Source organism: Henckelia pumila, chromosome 3, assembly GCF_033568475.1.
Source record: "Henckelia pumila isolate YLH828 chromosome 3, ASM3356847v2, whole genome shotgun sequence".
NCBI lineage: Eukaryota > Viridiplantae > Streptophyta > Magnoliopsida > Lamiales > Gesneriaceae > Henckelia > Henckelia pumila.
In genome coordinates, this window is record NC_133122.1 from 146,151,582 (window position 1) to 146,160,680 (window position 9,099).

General features: G+C 31.4%; 1 protein-coding gene across 1 annotated transcript; it reads left to right on the top strand.

Moving 5' to 3' along the window:
* The first annotated feature begins 625 nt into the window (after nucleotides 1–625).
* Nucleotides 626–8,037, top strand: LOC140889688 (putative methyl-CpG-binding domain protein 12). Its single transcript, XM_073297411.1, has 5 exons — nucleotides 626–770; nucleotides 7,122–7,461; nucleotides 7,560–7,613; nucleotides 7,696–7,919; nucleotides 7,994–8,037. The coding sequence occupies exons 1-5, from the start codon at nucleotides 626–628 to the stop codon at nucleotides 8,035–8,037; spliced, it is 807 nt and encodes a 268-aa protein (XP_073153512.1).
* The last annotated feature ends 1,062 nt before the right edge of the window (nucleotides 8,038–9,099 follow it).

The following is a 9,099-nucleotide window of genomic DNA, read 5'->3' on the forward strand; positions in this document are numbered from 1 at the left end:
ATGACGATCATATGCTACTACTGCAAAAATTTATACTTTTATTTGTCCATTTTGGACTTATTGCGCAAAATCATTATGAACTATAACAAGTTATAAACCTAGCTGAGATGCTACTTGAAAGAGTTCGTTTCTTACTATAACATACAAAATTTTACATAAAAAAGAAACAACTAGAAAATTGCTATATTTGCAGATTTTCCAGAGAGTATTGATTTGAATTGATCACGTTTTATAGGGGACGTACATCATTTCAACAGCATATACGTACGTACTCATAAAGCAATAATTCTCTTCAAATTCATTGTTTTTGTTTAATTATATTTACTCCACGGTTTCCCAAAGATAGTCATGCTTATTTATTCTATATTCAAACTAGGTTTATACTAGCTTGATCATCACTGATTTCCAATATAAATGCGGAATCGTCACACTGAGTGACACTTTAGAATATTTTTCCGTCTTTATTGGCGGTTCTTGAAAGGGATCAAAATCCAAGCAGCTTGGGAAAATAATTAAGGTCTGGGGAATCTGTCAAGGCATATACAGTCCAATGAGCCTCACGTTCAAAGTGGATCGAGCGAGGCTTGTCCCGTCGAAGAGTGAGGATCAAAACTGGATATGGCCAATGGATAAGCTCAACATTCCTAGTACACCTATATTTGTGATAAGAGCTCGAGCAGGAGGCCCGAAATTGGCATTTGTTACGTTATATCTTGACAGGTATAATGTGATACCGTCTAACAAGAGATTGCATTCGATGGTGGAACTTAGTAGGTATACTCTAATCTTTAAACACCAAGTAAATAACTGATTTACTACTATCTGATGTCAAGCAACGAACGTCGTATGTTAAAGCTAGAGCGGGCTTATATCCAAAACATATCAACTTGTATATAATCACTGTAATTGTGAGTTTAGATTTGTATATATTCTGCATATATTTTAGAGCTATAATCGTGCAGAGTGTGTGCATGAATGATAGTGCACCATACGTGCGCATTGTGTGTGCCTTGGGTACTTTTGATTAATGTGCACTATTTATACGTGCACATTGTGTGCTGGGATTGTGCACTATTTATACGTGCACATTGTGTGCAAGAGTACTTTCGACTAATTTTGCTTGTGCGAAAATATATTTACTTGTTTGGAAATAAATATAGTATAAATGACGAACATTTGATACATAGACCATAGTAATGTAGAAGGAACCGTATATATTATTAAATTATATTTATTTAATTAACCTGGAATTTTTGTTTATAGTAAACTTATATATTTTGTTCATTTATATTTATATTTTATATTATGTTTGGTTAAACTTATTTTAAACATTTTATAAGCTCATATATCTTATAATTGAGATTTGAGATGTTTTACAAATTTATAAAGGTGATCATAAAAAGTATAGTTTTGATAATAAGTTGTTAAGATGTTTACATAAAATAAGATAAGATATCATAATTGTAAAAGTTAATGAGGGATTATAATGCAGTTGTTGAACTTGATACCAACGTACAAACTTGTTCATGTTTTTTTTAAAAAAAGAACACTAATAATATTAAAGGCCAGAAATATGAGGGAACTATCGAATCCATAATATAATATATATCTTCCCCTTCCCCGTTTTGTTGGGTTTAGGGTGGCTTTCTTTTTTTGTTGACAAATCTTGTAATTAAAGACATCTTTTGATCCATTTTAATATTATAGGTTTTATCCGTCAAAAAATAATATAATATATATCTTAAATGTTGTAAAAAAATAATAATGCTCTACAAAATAGTGTAAGAAAATAAGGATTGCACATAAACAGTTTGAGGTGTTTTCACAAGGTGTTTACAACACCTACAATAACACCTTGTGTAATTTGCAGCGAAATATAATTTAAGCGTGAATAAAATAAACAAGCAACCAAATAAATAGAATCAAATGTTTTAAGCAAAAGTATCGCCTCAGGGCAAAACTTTCACTACAAAATAATTCAAAGAGTTTTACAAACTCTAAAACCAGTGATTATTGTAAAATCAATTTTCTCCAACATATCAGAAAATAAACCAAAGATAAGCATCTCCTAAAATTCTATACGAAATAGAATAAATAAACAAAATACGGAGATGAATCCTTGAGGCCGAAACTCGACTAGAACACTTCAATTTTGATTTTCGATCTTCACGTGTTCTTCAAGGCTTCAAGGTTACACGACCAACACAGCTTCAATAATTCTCCAGAATTCTTCTCTTGTATGTACGCAGGGACGGACCAACAGTGGGGGTATATTAATATATATGTGTATATTATGTGTATATTTTTAAGGTCCAATATAATGTATTTTTTTCCTTTTTGGGTTTTTTCAAAAATTTTATTTTGGGCTCTTTCAATGTTTGATATAAACTAATAATATTTTTTGTTTTGGGTTCTATAAAACATATTTTTTTTTTCTGTTTTCGCCTATTTTAACTTTGATTTGGACTAACTAAATTTTCAAATGGAGTTTGAGAAATTTCAATTATATTATACTAATAATAAATTATATTATAAAGATAATTAATTAAAAAAATTAGACAAGTATCATCCGTATATTAGATTTTAAATGGAAAATGCTTTATTTTTTTAAAAAAAATTTGTGTAATGATATAATATATATTATCTATTAAGTTTAGGGGAGCTAATATAATAAAAGTTAGATTTTTATATCATTATTATGATATTCATATTTAATAAAATTAAAAACTTATGAAAAACTAAATGATATATAAATTTAGAGAGTTAATTAGATTATATAAACATATATATATATATATATATATATATATAATAGATTAGAATATTCAATGTCTATAATTTTTTTGTACCTAAAATTTAACCCCCCTTGAAGAAAAATCCTAGTTACGTCCCTGTATGTACTTATATCTCTCTAAATCTCACACGGTAGTGTATTTCTCTCTAAGTTCATATTTTTCCTTGTGCACGCCTATCTCAATATATAGGCAAGAATATTTCTCATCTTGGTTTCCATGCATACGTAGGATTCTCCTAGATTTGATCACATCAAATCTACAAAGATTGAGAAACAAAATAATTAGATAATAATATTAAAGATAACTCAATCTTCTTAAATAAGAAAATAAATAATTTAAATATGATATCTCAACGTGACTTCATGTCCAAGAAAAGCAAAAGATTTTTATATAAAATCTTTTTAAAATTAAGAAATTTGTAGGAATGAAATATTTCTTTCAAATAGGATGGAACGAATAGAGCCCATTATTGTTAGGCTTATAAGTCATAAGATATAAATGTCTCAAATTTGATATCCGCTGGTTGGTATGGTTAGAATATATTCTAAAATATGGTTAAAATATTGATTTTCCTTCATTTTCGAATTCTTCTTCTCTCTTTTTTTTTTAAAAAAATAAAACCATTGAAAATTATAATTATGTTTTTTTAAAAAAAAAAATTCATGTTGTTTTCCAAAGGATGTTGAGTTTCGTACTTCTCAATGTATCATCATACAAGAAATTCTGAACTCCCGAATTTATAGTATGTTTGAAAGAATATAACTTTTTTTTTTTGTCAATTACTTATCCAATGTAGGTTTTGGTCCAATAAGTATTTTGAATTTTAGTTTTGGATTAACTTTTATTTCTTAATTTTTTTTTAGTTTTTAATCTTATTTCGTCGGAGTGATAATATGACATCAAAAATATTAATGCGACACTAGATAATGCTGACGTGATATAATACTAGTATGAGTCCTAGAGTTGGGATACCGAACCAAAATACCGACTTTTTGAAATATCGTATCGAAATTTTTTCGATATATAGACATTTTTTTGGTATATCGAATGTTCTTTCGGTATCTATACGGTATGAGTATGGATTTTTTTTATACAAAAATTTCAAAATTTCGATATCGGTACCGATATGAATTTTTTCATACCAATATTTTTTATAGGATATATCGAAAACCCACCCCTAAGTATGACACCAAAAATTACTAACTTGTGTTAGTAATCAGATCAAAACAACCACGCTCATACCTAATAACCACACAAGTATTAAATCGATACTATTAATAAAGCAAGAACCTCTAATACAACTAATTTTTTGTGAAGTTTTTTCAACATACCGAAATTGCTCTTAATTTGCTTCTTTTTTTTCTACACTTAATTTTATTTTTTGTGCATTTCTTGCCACGATCCACAAAATATCCAAAACATAATAAAAATTCAACCAAAAATCACCATCGATTTTAATATTTTACAGTTTTATAAAACTCTATTGAATTTATTTTTATATTTTCTGGATACAAATCGTGTATGCCACGATTACAAATGGTTTACATTATACACTAGTTCTCTCATTTTTAAAAAAAATATTTTTATTACATCAAAAGATGGTAGTTTATTTTAAGAATATAATAATATCGATCAGAGAAATTAAATTTTTAACAATTAAAAATAAAACAATAATTTATTTAAATATGAATAAAAATATTAAGACAAGGCCGTCAGTGTTAGTCAACCCTTACATATTAGTACTACGTACGTACTTCCTTTTTTGCTTTTCTCGCCTACCACCAAACCCTAGCTTCCTCAATCACTCACACACACAAACACACAAGAACAATCATTTCTCTTCGGGAACACTTTTGGATTTTTCATCTGATCTTGGTGGTGGTATCTTTCCAGCTCCTTTCCCTCGTTCATTCATTTTATTACTGTTGGGTTTTTTTTTCTTAATTATGTCATTGTTTGGTGTGGATGTTTTTTCGTTTTGTTTCGTTTCTTGGCGGATAAATTCTTTCTTTCTTTTTTACGTCTGGTAAGATCTTCAGTATACGGATCTGTTGAAAAGAGCTGATTTTTTCTTTTATATTTGGTGTGTATATATCTTTGTTTCAAGAATGTACATATACTTTAGAATCATTACTGAAATTCAAAACTGACACGAACGTGTGTGAATCAAATTTTCTGTTGTGTAGATGATTGGGGTTGATTTTTCTTTGTTTTTCCTTGTTGATTTAATTTGTGTCTTCAGATTGCCCGTCTTTTTCATGTACTTATACGGTTCGAGTTTTGATCCAGCGTTTTAATTTTGTCAACTTGCATGTATGCTTGTGGTGGTAAATGACAATTTTGATAATACTTTTAGTCAATTGCAATAGGATATATGATTTGTAAGATGCATGGCAGCCTGGTCATTTGAATTAAATATGAAAGGAGTTGTCTAGTTTTATGGGAAAAGTTTCCACCTTTGGCATGAAAATTAAGGGGAATTTTGTGTTAAAGATTCTCCATCAGACAGTTTAACTGTCAGCAAAGAGCAAGGTTAATGTATTAAGCAGGAACATGCATCCGCGTGCGGTTGTATATATGTATCATTACATGCATACTAACTTAAAGCTTTCTTGTCCGGTCCACGTGGTTTAAAACCGTTCCTGTTACGGTTGAAAACACTTCAGTTGATGAACACATAAGAGCGGTTTAAAACCGTTTCTGTTATCTTATCCGAAGCAGTTATAGCAAGTTTTACCATCGAGTACTACTACAAGCCACTCCTATTGAATATATACGAGCACTATCTACCACCGATTTTTGTTCTATCTTAATGTTAGCCTTGTGTTTTCTTCAGCGCTCAGCAATCTCTTTCGCTCTTTCTTAAGTTATTCAGCATGGTATATTAACCAATGAGTGACAAATTAGTGTATTCCAGTGTTATATGTGAGCACTTCTTCTGAAGTTTCATGATCAAGTTTGCCTTTATGTTTGAATTCTTTCAACAGTAGTTTTATGTCTTGACAATAGTTTTTTAGTTAACTTTAATTTGTTGGTTGACATTATGTAATTGTTATTGCAAGTTTACCTAATAATGATACTTCTGTCTTATTTCAAAGCTTACTTCATTTCATTAATGATGCATCCCATGCAACACTTTTAAGTGGCCATGAGGTTGTAGTACTTGTATTGTCTTTGTTTTTTGTGACGAAGTTGGCTTATCCTTGTCTGGACATGGTGTAGATGGCCTTTTCGCAAGTGCATAATATTGATTGAATTCAAATGTCTGTCGGTATTCTATTATTTCAATATCCTTTGCCAATATTTTTCAGTAATAGAACAATGTCATACACTTCAGTTTTATGCGATTTCGTGAAGTCTTTTATTTACTTGGGCAACGCTTTGGTATTCAAACTGTTCTTTGTTATAATTACCATACACTGCTGTAGCAAACATGCCATTCTTGAGCATCTACTTGCACAAAAATCGTTAGCTGCGAATCTATGTTTGTTATCTGGTCGTGAAGTTTTCAAGAACTTAATTATGGCATTGATATTCTCATACCGCTTTTCAATTCAATAAATCTTTTGTGTGGTTTAGTTCTTGCAATCCAAATAGGCGAACATACGTTGCATGCTTAGTCCCATGCACCAGATGCATCAGCTGTTTTTTTTTCGTTGAAACAATGCATTAGCTGTTTTATCCTTGGAAAAGATACATAAATTAATGTTAATGAATTAAACATGCCCAAATATTCGATATAAAAAGGGAAAACAGGCATGCAGCATGTTTGTTTGACATGTTGAAGACATAAAGTTTGCCGGTCGAACAATTAGAGATTATACAACATTTTATTTTTATTATTGGTAGTCCAGGCTTATTTATTTGCTTATGCTTTCTGTTTCTTCACTAGAAAATTTCCTTGGTATTATGATTGTGTTGGTTGATTTAAATGATAATGATTGTTCATATCAATACGAACCTTGTTATTTAGTTCATTGATGATACATTTCCATCTGATGCTTGTATGTTACTAATGCAAAAAAGCTATACCTTATTGGTCGATTTTGGATGTATTGTGCCAGATCTTACAAATGAACTCAAATAAGCAAAGCTTTTAGACGAGGTATTCCTTGAAAGAGGTTGTGATCACATGCTACAGCACATGAAATTTATTCAGCAAAAAACAAAAAGAACTAGAAAAATGCTATTTGAAGATCTCCAACAGGAAGTATATATTTGCATTGATCATGCTTCAGTAACTTGATCACTGATGTCCAACATAAAAGCAGAATCGTCACACCTAAATGACACTTTAGAATATTAATGTTCCCTTTTTATTGGCAGTTGTCGAAATGGAACGGAATTCAATCAGCTCGGCAAACAAGGTTTGGGACTCCGTCAGGGCGTATACAGTCCAGTGCGCCTCATGTTCAAAGTGGAGGCTCGTCCCCTCCAAGGAGAAGTACGAGGAAATCAGAGAAACAATCGACGAACAGCCTTTCACGTGCGATACAGCCAGGCAGTGGAAGCCTGATGTATCATGTGACAAGGAATCTGATGTCCAGAGGGATGATGATCAAAACTGGCTATGGGCAATGGACAAGCCCAACATTCCTCGGACACCAAAGGGCTGGCAACGGATCATAAGATCTCGCGCTGAAGGAGGCACGAAATTCGCTGATGTGTATGTATCAGTACTTATTGATTTTGTCTCTCATGACAAAAAAATACTTAGTCTGCATCATCTATATAAGCATTTTCTTTTGTGTCACATGTTAACAGGTATTATGTGACACCGTCCAACAAGAGACTGCGTTCGATGGTGGAACTTAGTCGGTATGCTCCGATCTTCAAATAATGCTAAATAAAGTTATATTTACTCTATATGCATGTCTTAATGCCGGCGGCATATATACAGGTACCTTGGTGAGCATCCGCAGCTTGCACAAGACGGTGTCACCACGTCACAATTCTCGTTTCAACCCCCGGTGCGATTTGTCGATAACCATGTTCCGAAAAGGCGAGGTCGTTCTTCTTCACGTGACATACGGGGGACACACATGACAGCCATCGTGCCATATGAACATCCGGAAAGTGGCGCGCGGGATCAGACATTGGTTGAACCCCGAGCAGAAAGTTCGGGTAATTTTACATATATCTAATAATTGATTGAGATTCAATATTTTGTTGATGATAGATCTCGTGTCTCTTTGCAGGAAACCCCATGTTAGCAATGGTTCCATATGCAAATAAGGAGTAGCAAGCTAGGTAACCTGCTTGAGAATTGTAGTTTAATTTGTAGAAGCGTACAAGAACTCATTGTTCTCGTGTAATATTAATTAATGTATTCAACAGTACATGTGAACTTAATTGTAAGATTATATTTGTGCATTTCAACAAGATTTAATTTGGGGAATTTGTGTGCAATAATCGTGCACATTATGTGCAGGGGATAGTGCATGATATGTGCATGGGTTCTTTCATGAATTCATATTTACTCGCACAAAAGTATCTAATTTTGAAATAAAAATAATCTTAATGATGCACATTTGGTACATGATCATGTAAGCATCAAACAAAAAACAAAAAACATATGACATATCATAAATTTAATGAAGACGGAATCCTTAAATTCACCCTAGCTCTTCCGATATAATTATAAATTAATGGTTATAAAGATATATATATTGTGTTATATATAACTAGTGTATTGATGCATGCCTTGCGTGCTCGTATAATATTTTTGTAATTAATTTAATTTATATTCAAATAAGAGTAATATCATAGTTGTAAAAATTATCAATAGACTAATTAACTGCAATTTAAAACATCGAAATTTAAAAAAAAAACAAAAGAAAAAAAAGTGTAATATATATATCACATATGGGCAATTTTGGTTAATAAAATGATGTCTAAGAGACGGATTCTTTAATTTATATATAGGAGAATATACAAAGAAATAATTTTTTGGTTTATTAGGGATAATTTTAATTTTCCAGTTGATAATTTTATGGTTAGATTAATAATCTTAATTACCAAATTAAAGTCTAATGATCAGGAACAAAATTCTATGATAGTTACGGAACTGTCGATGCTACACACAGAGTAGTGCCCTGTGCGTAACATGGTGAGTTCTGATTGGTCCAAATCAGTGGGCCCCTGTGGGTAGCATGTACAAAACCGACAGTTACTCCACCATGTGTCACACTAGCGTAAAGAGTGCAACTGTCGATTTGGTTCCATTTTGGAAAATTTTGTTCGATTTTGTAAATATTTAATCCGAAATCAAACGATGTAATTTTGAGATAATTCCCAAATTATT

What these genes read in the sequence shown, in the direction of transcription:
- LOC140889688 (XM_073297411.1), top strand. Translation starts at nt 626, where the DNA reads ATGGATAAGCTCAACATTCCTAGTACACCTATATTTGTGATAAGAGCT. An exon ending in GGCACGAAATTCGCTGATGT is followed by an intron (nt 7,462 to 7,559) that starts GTATGTATCAGT and finishes ACATGTTAACAG; the next exon opens with GTATTATGTGACACCGTCCA. An exon ending in TCGATGGTGGAACTTAGTCG is followed by an intron (nt 7,614 to 7,695) that starts GTATGCTCCGAT and finishes GCATATATACAG; the next exon opens with GTACCTTGGTGAGCATCCGC.